Below are 18,565 nucleotides of genomic sequence, written 5' to 3' on the forward strand. Positions count from 1 at the left end.
ACATCTGAACAGAAGTCATGACACGCTAACATTTTAAAACACACCTCTTACCACTTCTTTAAGCTGCTTTAGTTCTTCTTAGGTATTGAATAGTGGTAGGGTGACTTGAGTAACAGAAGTCTGACATTTTATACTGATCAAAAGTTTATGTCGGCAAAAGAATCTACTGGCCGGCCACCCTTTGTACATATCAGTAGCTTTAACCCTCTTTCAGTACCCTTTCTACCACTAGCAAATAATCTTCCCTCTTCTGATAGCCCTGTTTTTATGGTTTTGCTCTTAGAAATAATCTCTTTTAAATAAATTTATTTGAAAAAAAAAATCTCTTTTGGGGCACTTGGGTGGCTCAATTGGCTAAGCGTCTGCCTTCAGCTCAGGTCATGATCCCAGGGTCCTTGGATCAAGACCCGCATCAGACTCCCTGCTCAGTGCAGCATCTGCTTCTCCCTCTGCCCTCTGCTGTGCTCTCTCTCTTGCTCTGTCAAATAAATAAATCAAATCTTAAAAAAAAAAAAAGTAATCTCTTTAAAGGATTAGAACCCAACAGACTTGGTAAATCTACAACTACTGAAAGTTCCATCAAAAAAAGCAGACTTGGGCAGCCCGGGTGGCTCAGTGGTTTAGCGCGGCCTTCAGCCCAGGGCCTGATCCTGGAGACCGGGGATTGAGTCCCACATCGGGCTCCCTGTATGAAGCCTGCTTCTCCCTCTGCCTGTGTCTCTGACTCTCTCTCTCATGAATAAATAAAATATATTTTTTTAAAAAAGCAGACTTCTGCATAATAAATTTTCACAGCTTTGGTGTTTTGGTCAGGTTGACCTTGGATAAGTCATTTAATTCCCTGGAATGCATTTCTTTAGAAAAACAAAAGATGGAGATTATACTTGGGATGCCTTTCCCTACAACCAATAGTTTGAGTTTTTCACTTCATTCATTTAGAATGGGGACTTTTAATTAATTTTAGGATCAAAAACTCCCATGGGGCATCTGACTGGTTCAGTCAGTAGAGTGACTTTTACTGTTTTGTGAGTTTGAGCCCCATGTTGGGTACAGAGCTTAGTTTTACTTTTTTTTTTTTTTTTTTAAGATTTTTATTTATTTATTTATGAGAGAGAGAGAGAGAGGTGCAGAGACACACACAGAGGGAGAAGCAGGCTCCATGCAGGGAGCCCAACGTGGTACTCAATCCCTGGTCTCCAGGATCAGGCCCTGGGCTGAAGGCGGCGCTAACCCGCTGAGCCACCTGGGCTGCCCCAGTGCTTAGTTAAAAAACAACAAAACTCCCATGGAGGGCTAGCGGCAACCTCCTGAAACTGTGAGCAAAATTTTGAATACACGTTTTCCTATAATGATGGTCTTCAGTTATTAAGCACATTGAACACTTACTGTATGTCAGGAAGTAAGCTAGGATTTCCATAGGTTTTCTGACCTGATCCTCATAATAACATTACTAGGTAGAGGTAAATAAAATTATTCGATTTTTATCCCCATTTTACAAATGAGGAAATAATTAAAAATTTTTTCTTAGTAACTTTTCCAAAGATGAACTAGATCTGTCTGACCAGACAGGAGGTGATGTTTAAACAACTCCACAACAAACAATAATAAACAACTATATGCTGGGTATTAAGAAGGCATCATACTTTTTATTAGTTTGTTATAATACAATTCACAATAAATTTGGGAAGCATTTTGTATAGAGCTTAGGCTTTAAGATCTTTCTTGTACATCTATTCAATTTTCATAGCTGTCCATGAGGTTTACATTTGAGGCAATATGGGACAATAAGTCAAACTCCCTTGCCTTTAGTCTCTAACTCTGTAGCTTTAGGCAAGTTATTTGCTATTTCTTGGGTCTCAATACCTATTGTTTGCAGGGTTTTTGTGAAAACTAGACATAATATACTTAATGCTTTAGTGATACATATCTAGAAGGTCCTCCTTAAATGAGAGGCTATTTCCAGACTGCCTTCTTCATCCAAAGGGACCTGGCCCGTAAGCCCTTGCAGACCTCTTTCATTACTTAGAATCATAATTCCATCAGTCAAGTTATTCTCCCCTATATGTATTTTTCTTCTATCTGGGGGCTCTTCTACAAAAAAACTTTTTTCCCCTAGCAACTACCTTTAACGTTTATGTTCACAATAACCTTAATATTTAGCATTACGTGATTAATAGGTGCCCATTAGACAGACCTGCATGTTTACTTTACATAAAAAACAGCCAATTTTATTGAGCACTACTTACCCCAGACAAGGTATTCTTTATAGGATTACAAGTTCACATGTTGCCTAGATGGCAACCCAAGGATTGTGGACCCTCTTGGTCATACATTACCTCTTCTCCATGTGAACACAATATTCCTTCAGCAACAAGCCTATGAAGTCTACACACATGCACTGAAAAGTACTATGTAAAATATGAAATTGGCAGCATCTGCCCCCTAGAGATCAGCTACAGTATTAAAGAGTAAAGAAAATATAGGGTGCAAAAGGTTTGTATTGAATTCAAAGACTTTCAGGAAGAATTTGTACAATTTCAGGCAACTTATAATTTTAAATACTTTAAGCAAGATACACTTCATAATGTATCGCTAAAGAAAAAATAAAGTTTGGGAAAAAAGTTACAAGTGACAAATTTTGTACAGTTTTTGAAGATAAAGTATTAATGTCGTAGTGTTATTTGAAAAACCTTTATTGTTGTATCAGGAATACTGCATCCTATAATTGGGCTGTCTTTAGTGAAAGTAGGAATAAGGATTACAGAGCAAACGGATTCTGACCATAGATTTTGAAAAAAATTTTATGTGGCTTTAAATTATCTTCTAGATTAATTAATTATAAAAGTTTTACCTCCTTTTTGTTTTGACAACTGAAAATTATGAAAGCTGTTAGTTTTGTCTTCTATTATTGGAATAATTTAGTTGACTTAAAACCGCAGATGGTGTTATATAATGAATATGGAACATCAACAAAGACCTAAATTATATCCCTTAACTCCCTCACTCCAGTGGTGCATGTGTGTATAATCTCTTACACAAAGAAAAATGTCACATAAATCACCATGACATATGAACAGAATCAGAGAAAACAGAAAAATGTGCTATCCAATAAGCTTCTCAATGCTAATTCTTAGAAGTAACAACCTATAATATCTGTATTAATGGGAGGGAATTATGTGTAGCAGGTAAGAACAATAGGCTTTGGAGTCAGAAAGAACTAGGCTCCAGTCCTTGAATTTTGCTGTGACCTTAGGCAAGCTACCAAATATCCCTAAACTTCAGTTTCTTCATCTGTAAAATGAGATAACACTACCTCACAGAGCTGCAGCAAGGACAAAACAAGATAATACATGTAAAACCAGAGTGCTTAGCACAGAGAAAAAGCTGAATAATCATTACCTATCATTATTATGATTATTATAGTTGTCCAAGATACATATCTGATATATGATAATATTATACATATTCTATTTACTCAGCTTGACAGAATGCTCAAATCTTCACTTTAGCACTAGAAAACAGTGGGTCCTAATGGAAGTTCTTTTTATTTCATCCATTTTACAAACATAAATGATCAATGAAAATGAACAAAAACTCACATTTTAAGAATTCTGTGTCACAAAAATTGCCAATATTTTTATGTGAAAGAGCATCTGTATACATGTTTATTGAACTATTTAACAATGTTTACACAAAATACATAAATGTCTTTGAAACCTCAAAGTTCACTGATAATTGCAGCATCATTTTCAAATAAGCAAGGTACAACCTTAAATATTACATTATTCAGATTATTTTTTAAAGAGATAAACCTGTAGGAGATCACTCCAACATAACTGTCCATTAATTATTTGTAACAAAATGGGGTTCCTAATAGAAGTTTCAGCATATGGATGGTTCCTCTATTGCCTGGGCACCCTCTGTGACAGCTTTGACACATTTAGCCATTGTCTGTGAGGCTCTGCTAATGGAGTCTGAAAGATATTAAAAAATTTGCATTTTGATAACATGATTTTTTTTAAAAGCACATAGTAAAACTTTGTTGCACACATTTAGGAACAACAACAAAAAAAGACTATAAAATTCTATGTAAATAGGGACACATGGGTGGTTCAGTGGTTGACTGCCTTTGGCTCAGGGCATGGTCCCAGAGTCCCGGAATCCGAGTCCCATATCGGGCTCTTTGAGAGGAGCCTGCTTCTCTCTCTGCCTGCTCTGCCTGCTCTGCCTGCTCTGCCTCTCTCTGTGTCTCTCATGAATTAAAAAAAAAAAAAAAAAAAAAAAAAAACAACAACAACCATAAAATGGCTGGAGACCTAAAATGTCGTCTTAAAAAATTCTATGTAAAAATATGTGAGAGAAACAAATTCAGAAAATAAGCTAAATGTTTTTAATAAGTACTCCTAGGAATGATTAAATAATCACATACAGCCATATAATATGCCAGTATGTAACCATTATAAATACTATAGAGAAGTACTAGACAGGACAAATATGTACACAATACTGTCACTGAAAAAAGTTTATAAAATAGTATGTGTACTAAAATCCACTGAATCCAGTGAATTTTATGGTATGTGAATCGTATTTCTTTTCTTTTAATTTTTTAAAAAAGGATTTTATCTATTTATTTATTTATTTATTATTATTATTTTTTGGATTTTATTTATCCATGAGAGACACACAGAGAAAGAGAAAGAGAGAGAGAGAGAGAGAGAGAGAGAGGCAGAGACATAGGCAGGGGGAGAAGCAGGCTCCATGCAGGGAGCCCGACATGGGACTCGATCCTGGGACTCCAGGATTAGGCCCTGGACTGAAGGCACCACTAAACCACTGAGCCCCCCAGGCTGCCTGTGAATCGTATTTCAATAAAACTGTCAACCCCTCCCCGCTGGTAAATGAATAATCATATTTTTTGTTTAAATAAATATTTGTATATCCCTATATGATTGACAAGATGTCAAAAAAATAAAAGTAATTTCTAGATAGTGAGATCATAGTAACTGTTCTTTGCTCTTTGGGCTTAGGTACACATTCTACAACAAACATAACTTTTATTTTATTTTTTTATTTTTATTTTTAATTTATGATAGTCACACAGAGAGAGAGAGAGAGAGAGGCAGAGACATAGGCAGAGGGAGAAGCAGGGAACCCGACTTGGGATTCGATCCCGGGTCTCCAGGATCGCGCCCTGGGCCAAAGGCAGAAGCCAAACCGCTGTGCCACCCAGGGATCCCCCAAACATAACTTTTATAACTAAAAAACCCAAATAAAAATAATCTTAAATTTAAAAAAATATATATATCTGCTTTTAGATAGAAAATTTAAAATCCTCAACTACTTCATAACACAGATGCAATATCAAGTGTTATATCAAAGGTAAGATATTCAGTAAACAAGTTTCAGTAAGTCCACATTCCTTAAAAACATCCCTAACAATGTCCATCAGAAGCACTCTAACATACTTCACATTTAAGTGTTTTGTGTTTCTAATGTAATTCTCAGAAAAACTTTCAGAGTTGTCACTTACAAAAAAATCTCCCTAAATTGCTATATGATGATTTTACACACAACAGTAAATTTTATATTTAAAATCTGCTTAGGGACGCCTGGGTGGCTCAGCGGTTGGGCATCTCCCTTCAGCTCAGGGCGTGATCCTGGATTCCTGGGATCAGGATTGAGTCCCACATCAGACTCCCTGCATGGAGTCTGCTTCTCCTCCCTCTGCCTGTGTCTCTGTCTCTCTTTCTGTGTCTCTCAAAAATAAATACAAATCTTTAAAAAAAAAAATCTGCTTACATTTCAGAAATAAAGGAAATTAGAATAAAATCAGAAAATGAACATTAAAAAAAAAAGAAAATGAACATTACTTCTGATGTTTCAAAATTTTCAAAGGTTAAATAAAAATATCAAATATTCTCATTAACAGGTTGGAACTGTAATGCTAAATTAGGTGATCTCATTCCTTCCCGCCTTTCATATTTGGCAATCATGCTAACAAATGCATACCTGTCATGTAGAAGTCTTTTATTGTTAGCTGAGGTGGAACAAGTGGATCAGCAAGAAGTTGCTGGTTCACTAGCTGCAAAAAAAGGGATTATGAGATCAATGACAGAACTGAAAACTAACATCCTAGGATTTACTAGTATGAAAACTACATACAGGCAAGTTTTTACCTTGGAGAGCTCATTTGCTTGCTGGAAATAATTGGCTCCTTCCACATCATCATATCGGACAAGATTAGGAGAGACTTCTTCCAATCTGTGCCTTACTTGATCCAGAGTATCATATGGAAGGGTCATACCTGCAATCTATAATTATCAGGTTCCCAGAATTGACACAGAGCTTTAGTACTTAAAAAATTCAAATAATACGTAATTGACACTATAGTGAAATGTTGTAGTAGTGAAAATTCTATCAGTGTCCATTAGCATGTACATTAAGTGGTTAAGTGGAGAACACAAATGTCAAAAATTCTAATTCATAAACAGCTATCAGTACATAGTAATTTCTCTTTAGAAATTAGACTAAGTATGAAATAAATGATTAAAGAGATAATGCAGGACACCTGAGTGGCTCAGTGGTTGAGCATCTGCCTTCTGCTCAGGGAGTGATCCCAGGGTTCTGGGATCAAGTCCCACATCAGGCTTCCCACAGGGAGCATGCTTCTCCCTCTGCCTATGTCTCCACCTCTCTCTGTCTCTCTCATGAATAAATACATAAAATCTTAAAAAAAAAAAAAGAGAGAGATAATGCTATACTAAACTTGAATGCTTTTGCTAACCTGATATTGATCATATACAAAGTTTACAGACAATTGTGCATTATTTTAAATCTATGCTTTCTCTTTATAATAAAAAGAGTTAAATAAAGAGTTAAGTATTTTTAGGCAAAACAAGCCAAAAGATAAAAACATCAATATCAAACACCCATTTTCTGAATACATTTGTCCTACGGAGATTATTCAATCATTTCTGCACATCAGATTTGCATCCTCTTGACTCTGAAAATCATTTTGACAAGCTAACAAGTGAAACATCCTATTAGCAGCATCACTAAGAACAAATACCTCAGAGAGGGCTCTTAGAATTTTCCAGTCTTCTCTTGCCAAGCCAGGAGGTGTCACTGCTACTTTAGTCTGCTGAGCTCGGCCCTCAGTATTGACATAGGTAGCAGATTTCTCCGTATAAGCAGCGCCTGGGAGAATAACATCAGCTATAGGAGCACCAACGTCACCATGATGTCCTGTGAAAAGATGGAAAGTGGCAAGCCATATTTTGGCAAAAAATTGATTAGGTATTATACATGAACATAGGAAAGATCCTTTTAAAATCCCATTAAGAGGGCTCCTGGGTAGCTCAGTCGGGTTAAGCCTCTGCCTTCAGCTTAGGTCATGATCCCAGGGTCCTGAGATCTGATTTCCACATTAGGCTCCCTGCTCAGCAGGGAGTCTCCTTCTTCCTCTGCTTCTGCCCCTCCCCCTGCTCGTGTACTCTCTAGCTTTCTCTCTCAAATAAATAAAATCCTTAAAAAGAATAAAGATAAATCCATTAAGTATTACAGAAGTGTTTACAAGGGGATCCCTGGGTGGCTCAGTGGTTTGGCGCCTGCCTTTGGCCCAGGGTGTGATCCCGGAGTCCTGGGATCGAGTCCCACATTGGGCTCCCGGCATGGAGCCTGCTTCTCCCTCTGCCTCTCTCTCTCTCTCTCTGTATCTATCATGAATAAATAAATAAATAAATCTTAAAAAAAAAAAAGAAGTGTTTACAAAATTACAATATATAAAACAATACAAAAGTTTTGGGGGATGCCTAGGTGGCTCAGTGGTTGAATGTCTGCCTTCAGCTCAGGGTATGATCCTGGTCCAGGGATCGAGTCCTGCATCGAGCTCCCTGCAAGGAGCCTGCTTCTCCTTCTATGTCTCTGCCTCTCTCAGTGTCTCTCATGAATAAATAAATAAAATCTTAAAAAAAAAAAAAAAAAAAAAAAAAGTTGGTTGTTTTTTTTTTTTTTTGGGAAAAAAGGCCACTTTACCCACAATTCAACTTCCTTCCCAAAGAAAATTACTGATAAAAATTTGCTATGTATCTTCTCAGACGATTTTTTGTAAATACAGCAATATGTAGAATATCATATATAATCATGGGCGACTAGGTATATTATTTCTTTTGATGATTACAAAGTAGAAATACTCAGCTGTTAGTGAAATTTGATTAAATAGACTGAAATGGTAAAGGAACAAAAAATGTAGAACAGGAATGACAGTGATAATACTGAAAAGAATATAAACGGGATATTATAGAAAACAATATGACTGAAATAGTATAATGAGAATTTTAATAGTTTAACAAAAACTATTAGAAGGAAAAAAATCTGGAGTTAAATGAAAGAAAGTTATAAAACAATATATGAAGTCTCATCTCATTTGTATACATTTCCACATATACATAGAAAAATATATGAAGCATACATTTTTCTTTTTTTTAAAGATTTAATTTATTTATTTATGTGAGAGACAGAGAGAGAGAGAGAGAGAGGCAGAGACACAGGCAGAGGGAGAAGCAGGCTCCATGCAGGGAGCCTGACGTGGGACTTGATTCCGGGTCTCCAGGATCAGGCCCTGGGCTGAAGGCAGCGCTAAACTGCTGAGCCACCCAGACTGCCCATGAAGCATACATTTCTAAAGCCATCATCAATGATTATTTCTGGATAGGACTAGGAACTGGATATAATTTATACATTTGCTTTGTCAAACTAAAGATACAGAGTATTATATAACGCTCCTTATGTGCCATGGCAATAAAAAGCCTATTATAAATTTATGGTGTTTGTGTGAAATGAAATGGAGAATTATATAATACTTTTTTTCTGTAAAATATCCAAGAATACTCTGAACTCCATTTGTTCCAGGGAAACTTGATTGTTCAAGAAAATGAGTCAAACACAAAACAAAGTACTGGGGCACCTCTGTGGCTCTATGGTTGAGTATCTGCCTTTAGCTCAGGTCATGATTCTGGTGTCCAGGATCAAGTCCCACATCCTCCCCATGGGGAGCCTGCTTATCCCTCTGCCTATGTCTCTGCCTCTGTGTCTCTCATGAATAAATAAAATTAAAAAAAAATAAAACAAAGTACTGTCAAATATACTTCATTAAATGCCCTATAACTCAGCACTCACGATTTTTTTAATTTTTAAATATTTATGTAAAAATGTTTCCTGCTAAAAAAAAAAAAATAAAAAAAAATGTTTCCTGCTTACATAATAATGCTAAATATTCTTTGAAAAGCTGAAATTTAATGTTATATAATACTTGATTATATAAACAAACCATAATTTAACCATTCTTGTTGCTGAGGCATTTAGATTTCTTCTAATTCTTTATTATTAAGTATCATTAGGTAGTAATTCTTTTTTTTATTAAGATTTTATTTATTTGAGAGAGAGAGAGAGAGAGAGAGAAAACGAATGAATGGGGACAGGGAGAAGCAAGCTCTTCCCTGAGCAGGAAGCCCAGTGCAGGGCTTGATGTCAGGACTCTGGGATTATGACCTGAGTGGAAGGCAGATGCTTAACTGACTAAACCACCCAGGTGCCTGACCAGGTAATAAATTCTTAATAACAGTATCAATTACATAACTTATAAAACCTATAATCTGCATTTAAAAAAATATTGGGGGGTATGTGTCTAAAATTCTTGAATGGAAAATATTCAATCCACTAAATATATTGTCATACAGTTTCTAATCTACACAACATTGGATTCTCTTCTGTTTCTGTGTCACAGATGTTACTTACCTTGATAAATAATGAAACAATCCTTTGGCAAATCCTGTCGAGTGATACAACCTCCATCTGCTCCCAGGAGAAATAGCACTTTGGGAGGGTTCTTACGAATTGCTTCCACCCCGGGTTTATAGCCAAGGTCCAAAGCAGCTACTTGGCTTGCAATCCTGTAAAACAATTACAGATTTTTAGCATACCTGCAGTGTTATCATTACAAAAAATTAGTGATTTTTGAAATGATACTTAATCCTTTTTCTATTCAATGCTGACAAAGGCTTTCCCTCATCTTCTTAACCCATTATAAAATAGATGTCAAAACCAGAAATAGCAATATTTTACTGTTTTAAGAACAGCAAACAAAGAAACAAGATGCTTAGAACACTGTCTCCATGAGATATATTTTATTTTATTCTATTCTATTTTATTTTATTTATTTGTTTTTAAAGATTTATTTATTCATGATAGAGAGGTGGGGGGGGGCAGAGACACAAGCAGAGGGAGAAGCAGGCTCCATGCCGGGAGCCCGACGCAGGACTGGATCCTGGGACTGGATCCTGGGACTCCAGGATCGCGCCCTGGGCCAAAGGCAGGCGCCAAACCACTGAGCCTCCCAGGGATCCCTATTTTATTTTATTTTTTAAGGGGAGGGAAATGCAGCAGAAACAGCAGAGGGACAGGGAGAGGAAGAATCCTAAGCAGGTTCCATGCCCAGCACAGAGCCTGATACAGGGCTCATCTCATGACCCTGAGATCATGACCTGAGCTAAAATTAAGAGTCAGATACGAAACAACTGAGCCACTCAGGCACCCAACTTTATGAGATACTAGTTAATAAAATAATTCTGGAAACTTTATGCCAATTGAAATTGTCCTAAATTGATTCTTACTCAATATGACAAGATATAAAGCACACAATAAGCCAAAAACACCAGAAAAAAGTCAAGATGATTTTGAAAACCAAAAAGGGAGAAATTCAAACATCAGTCATAAAACTGTAACTTGGAGAAAACGATAAAATCTTATAAGCAGAAAATAATCCTTTAAAAAAGAGGTCTGGAATAACTATACTCTGAACAACTGGGAATGTGATCTAGTTTGTTATCGCTAACTTTCTTTCTAGAAATGGCCATTGTGAGGACCTTACTGTATATAAAGCAAGTTGTTGTTTTACCTATTTGTTAGGGGAGGAGGGCAGCTCAAACCAACTCCTATTAGTTGCTACTACTCTGTCAAACTCTGATTGGATAACATCAAAAGCATAAAATGCTCTTAAAAAACTTAACAATAAATGTAAGATTTATGTAATGAAAACTACAAAACAACGTTGAGGGCAGCCTGGGTGGCTCAGCGGTTTAGCGCCACCTTTGGACCAGGGTGTGATCCTGGGGACCCGGGATCGAGTACCGCGTCAGGCTCCCTGCATAGGGCCTGCTTCTCCCTCTGTGTCTCTGCCTCTCTCTCTTTATGTGTCTCTCATGAATAAATAAAATCTTAAAAAAAAAAAACAAAAAAAAACAATGTTGAAAGAAATTAAAGACATGTTCATGGATTAGAGGACTCAATACTGTTAAGATGGCAATACTCCCCAGCTGACCTTACAAATTCAGTGCAATCCTTATAAAAAATCATAGCCGAATACTTTATAGAAACTGACAAGCATATGGAATAGCCAAACCTATCATAAAAGTAAACAAAGTTGGAGGACTCATACTTCCCTATTTCAAAACTAATCCCTCTGCCCCTAATAGTTTTTCCTTAATTTCCCTCAGTGTAAGTCTTGATATATCTCTTTCAAAGATGTGGACAGAGACTCACATTAACTTATGAGAGTCCACCTCATCCTGGAAAGCAAACTGAGTAAGCTTAAGTTTGTCTTTACAACAGAAGATACATCCTGGGGCACCTGGGGCTCAGCTGGTTGAGCATCCGACTCTCAGTTTCGGCTCAGGTAATGGCCTCGGGGTTGTAGGATGGGAGCCCTGAGTGGAACTACACGCTCAGTGAGGAGTCTACTTATCTGTCTCTCTCTGCTTCTCTCTCTTCTGTGTGCTCTCTCTCAAGTAAATGAGTAAATAAAATCTTAAAAAAAAAAAAAAAAAGATGTGCCCTAATAAACTTTCATAAAAAGGAAATCTTATAAAATCTTTAAAAAAAAAAGAAAAACAAGATTAATAAAAATTATAGTGCTCTCCAGAATGAAAACTCACAAAATGATGGAAAAAAAGTTAAGAAATTTTCTATAAATGCAAAGAATGAGAAAATTATGAGAGAAAAGAGCCAAAAGTCTGAAGGCCATCAATGCATAACAAAAGCTTCTGCATGAGATCCATTAACTAAGTAAAAGTAAACCAATAACCTTTTTCTGAGCTCAAAAGCAAAATTAAACTATTTCAATTTGATGATGGGGAGTAGCTATGATATTCCCAGGCACAGGTAATGACACATCTGAGTGTCACCTACTTATATACTGGTAGAATTTTTTTATTTTTAATTTTTTTAAAGATTCTATTTATTTATTCATAAGAGGCAGGCAGAGAGAGAAAGAAGCAGAGACACAGGCAGAGGGAGAAGCAGGCTCCATGCATGGTGCCCGACGTGGGACCCAATCCCGGGACTCAGGATCACGCCCTGGGCCGAAGGCAGCGCTAAATCGCTGAGCCACTTGGGCTGCCCTAGAATTTTTTTTTAACATCAAAAATAAGGAACCGAAAGGGTGAGCAGACTAACACACTTACATCTACAAAGTCCAGTCATTCTCAGTGACAAAACTGAGGTTACATTAGATCCCTTCTAAAACATTACATGAAAGAAAAGGTGAAAAAATACTTAGTATTAAAGGAAAAAAGACTGTCATCTTTATACCCAAGTAGTCATTTGTGAGAAGGAACCAGAAATACAATGTTAGACATCTGGGAATTTTTTTTAAAAGTTACTAATTTTGGGGATCCCTGGGTGGCTCTGCGGTTTGGCGCCTGCCTTTGGCTCAGGACATGATCCTGGAGTCCCAGATCGAGTACCATGTCAGGCTCCCTGCATGGAGCCTGCTTCTCCCTCTGCCTGTATCTCTGCCTCTCTCTCTCATGAATAAATAAATAAAATCTTTAAAAAAAAAAAGTTACTAATTTTGGTACTCATTCAGAAAAACAGAACTGCATAAATAAAAGTCACAGATGCAAAAGTGAACTAAAAATAAGTAAAAATTGTGGCTAGAAAGGATCCAGAAGTAATTAATACAAATAAACTCTATCTAAAAAATATTAAGGTTTTTTTTTTTAAGATTTATTTCAGAGAGAGAGAGAGAGAGTGAGAGAGAGAGAGAAGCAGACCGCTGCTGAGCAGAGAGCCAGACACTGGGCTCAATCTGAGGGCCCTGGGATTATGAACTGAGCCAAAGGCAGACACTTAACTGACTGAGTCACCCAAGCACGCTGAAAATACAAAGTTTTAAAAAATGTTTACATGATGATCTACAATGCCAAACTAAACCAAAGAGAATGGGGCGCCTGGGTGGCTCAGTGGTTGAGCGTCTGCCTTTGGCTCGGGTCATGATCCTGGGGTCCTGGGATTCAGTCCCACATCAGGCTCCCTGTGGGTGGAGCCTGCTTCTCCTTCTATTTCTCTGCCTCTGTCTCTCGTGAATAAGTAAAACCTTAAAAAAAAAAAAAAAAGAAATAAAACATTGAAATTAATGCTTAAGAATGTATATTCACTTTAAATTTGAAAAATTTGCCTATCATGTTTAAAAGCTTTTAGCCTCAATCCTCAAACAAATTTGAAAAATAATACTTAAAGTAGAAAGGATTATGCAAAATGGGAAACTTCATCTATTAAGGTAAAACTGTTACATTTCTAAAACAAATTGGAAATATGCATTAAGAGCCTCAGAAATGCTTATCGTAGGGACTCCTGGGTGGCTCAGCGGTTGAGCGTCTGCCTTTGGCTCAGGCCTGATCCCAGATCACGAGATCAAGTCCCACACTAGGCTCCTTGCATGAAGCCTGCTTCTCTCCCCTCCGCCTGTGTCACTGCTTCTCTTTCTGTGTCTCTCATGAATAAATAAATAAAATCTTAAAAAAAAAAAAAAAAGAAATGTTTATCCTAAAGAAGATACAATAGAATATTACTCAGCCATCAGAAAGAATGAATACCTACCACTTGCTTCGATGTAAATGGAACTGGAAGGTATAATGCTGAGTAAAATAAGTCAATCAGAGAAAGACAATTATCATTTGGTTTCACTCTTATGTGGAATATAATAAATAGTGAGAGGAACTAAAAGGAAAAGGAGGGAAACTCCTCCTTTTCCCTAAATGGGGAAAAATTAGAGAGGAAGATAAACCATGAGAGACTAACTCTGGAAACAAAGGGTTACAAGTGGGTGGGGGATGGGATAACTGGGTGATAGGCATTAAGGAGGGCACTTGATGGGATGAGCACTGGGTGTAACATGTTGGCAAAATGAATTTAAATAAAAAAAATATATTTTTTAAATTTTTACTTATTTATGATAGTCACACAGAGAGAGAGAGAGAGAGAGAGAGAGAGAGAGAGAGAGAGAGAGGCAGAGACATACGCAGAGGGAGAAGCAGGCTCCATGCACTGGGAGCCCGACATGGGACTCGATCCCGGGTCTCCAGGATCGTGCCCTGGGCCAAAAGCAGGTGCTAAACCGCTGCGCCACCCAGGGATCCCGAATTTAAATAAAATATTTTAAAAAAATGTTTATCCTTTTGCCCTAAGAGCTCCTTTTAGAAATCCACTGTAAGAAAATAATCTAAAGTTCATAGGTATATGTGTATCACTACATTATTTATAGTTTAAAACCTAGCATCGATCTACATGTTAACAAAAAATGAAGTGGCTAAGATATTATACGTATTCATGATATTAAATAGCCATTAGGGATACCTGGGCAGCGACTGAACATTTGCCTTTGACTCAGGGCGTGATCCCGAGGTCTAGGATGGAGTGCTGCATTGGGCTCCTTATGGGGAGCCTGCTTCTCCCTCTGCCTGTGTCTCTGCCTCTCTCTCTCATGAATGAATAAATAAAATCTTAAAAATAAATGAACAGCCATTAAAGTTTACATTTTCAAGAAATTTTCAATTACAGGAAGAAATTTTATCTGGTAATGAAAACTAATCAAAATCAGAACACAAAACTGTTTACAGAGCATGATTTCAACTATATAACTAAAGAATATTTACACAGGAAAAAGAGAACCAGAAGGAAGTAGCAATAGTAATTATCTATAATCTGTAGGAGAATAATTTCCACTTTCACATTCTTTTTTCTCTTTCCAACTTCCTAAAATACATGTGTATTACTATGTATTTTTGACAAGTGGTGAGGGGCAGCAGGGTGGTGGGGGGAAGATCTCAAGCAGAGTGCAACTCAGAACTTCATCTCACGACCCCTGAGATTATAACCTGACCCAAAAGAGTCAGATGTTAATCCAACCAAGCCACCCAGGTGTTCCAAATGTTTATTATTAATAAAGTCAGAAAAAGACTTCCCTTACAATGAATTCTCAAGTTAGCCTACATTTTTATCATTTAATCAAAGCCAGAGGGCTTGTTGCAATTTTTGAATTAAGGTATGCTAATATACATATTTTCAAGATTTTCTCAGCATTGCTATTTCAAATACTTTTTTAAAGATTATATTTATTTGAGAGAGAGAGAGGATGCACGTGTACACGCACCTGCACGTGGGGGGGGGGGGGGGGCGGGGCAGAGGGAGAAGCAGATTCCCTGCTGACCAGAGAGCCCAACATGGGGCTTGATCTCAGGCCCCGGGATTACAACCTAAACCAAAGGCAGATGCTTAACCAACTGAACCACCCAGATACCCCTCAAATATTTTAAATACTATTTATTATCTTGGGTTCTTCTCACAAGGAAAATAAAATTATCTCTTTCGCATCTGCTACTGAGACATTGCTAAAAATGTTTGTAAATCTAAATATGACAGTATAACAGTAAAGCACGTACACAAAATTACTTGAATCTTACAGTATGTACAACAATTACTCAACATACCTATGAAGGATATTCATAACTTTCCAATCACCAGTAACACCACTACTCATCCGAATCTTTTGAGCAATGCTGGAAACAGCTGCAAGAATTGCTGCCCCATCATTTCTTTGGAGTGCAGAACTGCCTAAAACCACCATTGGTTTTTTAGCTTCATTTAATACCTATTTAAAAAAAAAAACTTCGATTAAAAAAAAATTTTTAAAATTTGTATCTACACTATGTTGTCCCAAGTTTCAGTTTTAATGTGGAATGTCTTTGATTTTTACTAGTCAACATACAGACATATATATACAACAAGATTTAACCAAAAATATCTCGCTAATGCTACTGTGAAATGAGTTACTAGATAAAATAAATTTTCTAAAAGTAAGTACTGGGAATTAAAGCATTTCCCAGATATCCTTTGGTCAGATTTATGAGTATGTTCCAGAAAAACTGGGCAATGTCCCAACAGAGATTCAGTTGGTACTAACAGAAAAAGTCACACTCCAGTATATCATGTATACAGTCTTCTATCGGCTCACCATGCTCTAGACAAGGAAGAAGATGTAGGGAAAGCAATGAACACCGAACTACAACACAGAATACCTAAAGGTTCTGCTTTAAACTACAGTAACTTCCTGACTGCCAAAACCTGAGGGGGAATAATACATCCCAAAAGCAAAGAAAAACTTTGTGGATTTAGTGGAGGACGGAAAGCGGAAACCTTAACAGTAAAGCTAAACACTACAGAGCTCACTCTCCTATCCACCCTCACTGAATTAACTGGCCCAAATCAAAGAATCAGCATGAGAATTATGCCTACATACTACAGAGGAGAATAAACGTCCTCCTTGGGAATTTCCCAAGAAAATGTGAATAGTTCAGAGAAATAGTTTTCAATAGCCCTAGAGAAAATGAAAAACATACTCCTCACTTAAAAAAAAAAGGAACTGGAAAAGAAACGAGAAATGTACACCATTCCAGAAACAATAAAAAACAAAATAAAATATGACCTTAAATACAGGGACAAGAAAGGCAGGTTACAGGAAATCATACGAAACAAACTGAAAAAGAACAAAGAAAAATGACAGAAAAGATACAAGAGAGGATCCAATATTGCTGTTAGTTTTTTATTGTTATTTCTTGTTTTTTAAGATTTTATTTATTTGACACAGAGAGAGAGAGATTGAGATTGAAGAGCACCAGGCAGAGGGGAGGGAGAAGCAGGCTCAGAGGGCCCGACATGGGGCTCAATCCCTGACCTTGGGATCATGGCCAGAACCACAGGCAGCTGCTTAACCAACTATGCTGCTCAGGTGCCCCAAGAAGGATACTTTTCAATAAGTATTTTTAAATATTTTTGATCACTGCAATCATAATGGTTTTCCTACTCAAAAACAAAGAAATAGATCCCTGGGTGGCGCAGCGGTTTGGCACCTGCCTTTGGCCCGGGGCGCGATCCTGGAGACCTGGGATCGAATCCCACGTCGGGCTCCCAGCATGGAGCCTGCTTCTCCCTCTGCCTGTGTCTCTGCCTCTCTGTCTCTCTCTGTGTGACTATCATGAATAAATAAATAAAATCTTAAAAAAAAAAAAAACACAAAGAAATAGGGCTTAACTGCTTTGTACCACTTGATTACATCTAAGGCTACACCATCTCAGAACCATGAGGAGAAGCTCACTCAAACACACATGAATAAGCAAAGGCACTGAGGCAGTAAATCAGGAAGGACTGTCCTTCCTTGAGGACATCCTTGGACATTGTCCAACTGCCTACCCTCTAGAACTGTTATATGAAAAACAGAAACCTCTTACATATTTTAATAATCAGCATTCCATCACCCATACACAAATACTAAAATAAAAAAACCCTCAAATTTTCACAATGAAAGGTCTGCCATGTTCCATTAAAAAGTGACAGAGAACCACCATTAAACATATTCTGAAATTATTAAATTTCAAAGCTAAAGAACCCAGTATAAGGGTTCAAAACAAATTATATAGATAGTAAAAACAAAATTAGGACAGGGTTGGAAGAAAATATGACTGACATCAGGCTTCTCCACAGTAACAAAAGGCAAGATCTATAAAGTTCAGAGAGAAGGGGCACCCCCGGGTGGCTCAGTGGGTGAGCATCTGCCTTTGGCCCTGGCCGTGATCCCAGGGTCCTGGGGTCAAGCCCCACATCGGGCTCCCAGCAGGGAGCCTGCTTCTCCCTCTGCCTAGGTCTCTACTCTTTCTCTCTCTCTCTCTCTCTGTGTCTCTCTCATGAATAAATAAATAAAATCTTCCAATAAATAAGTAAATAAGATAAAGTTCACAGAAGAAAAAAGTGTGACCCTAGGACTTTGTATTCTACCAAAGCTTTCTTCAGGAATAAAAAAGACATTCTCAAGCAAGAACTCAAAGAATAGTGTACTTACGAGCCCCTCTTGGAAAAGTAAATAAAAACCTATAAATACCAAACAATGAAATGAACATAAATAAAATACTCGGTAATGAAAAAGTCATTAAAAGGACTGGTGAAATTTAAGAATAACTCTCACAGGGCAGCCCGGGTGGCTCAGCGGTTTAGCGCCGCCTTCAGCCTAGGGCCCGATCCTGGCGACCTGGGATCAAGTCCCATGTCGGGCTCCCTGCATGGAGCCTGCTTCTCCCTCTGCCTATGTCTCTGCCTCTCTCATTCTCTCTCTTTTTCTCTGTGTCTCTCGTGAATAAATAAATAAAATCTTATAAAAAATTAAAAAAAAAAAAAAAGA

General features: G+C 37.4%; 1 protein-coding gene across 4 annotated transcripts in view; it reads right to left on the reverse strand.

Annotated features, from left to right (window-relative positions):
- Nucleotides 1-1,626: 1,626 nt before the first annotated feature.
- Nucleotides 1,627-18,565, reverse strand: part of NDUFS1 (NADH:ubiquinone oxidoreductase core subunit S1) — a 33,007-nt gene continuing 16,068 nt past the window's right edge. For all 4 annotated transcript variants that reach the window (XM_025442282.3, XM_035710929.2, XM_035710930.2 and 1 more), the window contains 6 exons: nt 15,825-15,985; nt 9,796-9,950; nt 7,070-7,245; nt 6,177-6,311; nt 6,010-6,082; nt 1,627-3,974 (listed from right to left, as the gene is read on the reverse strand). In XM_025442282.3, coding sequence (XP_025298067.1) covers nt 3,883-3,974; nt 6,010-6,082; nt 6,177-6,311; nt 7,070-7,245; nt 9,796-9,950; nt 15,825-15,985 — 792 coding nt within the window. In that variant the 3' untranslated portion in view covers nt 1,627-3,882. The remainder of the gene's footprint in view (nt 3,975-6,009; nt 6,083-6,176; nt 6,312-7,069; nt 7,246-9,795; nt 9,951-15,824; nt 15,986-18,565) is intronic.

Source organism: Canis lupus, chromosome 37 (genome assembly GCF_003254725.2).
Source record: "Canis lupus dingo isolate Sandy chromosome 37, ASM325472v2, whole genome shotgun sequence".
Classification (NCBI taxonomy): domain Eukaryota; kingdom Metazoa; phylum Chordata; class Mammalia; order Carnivora; family Canidae; genus Canis; species Canis lupus.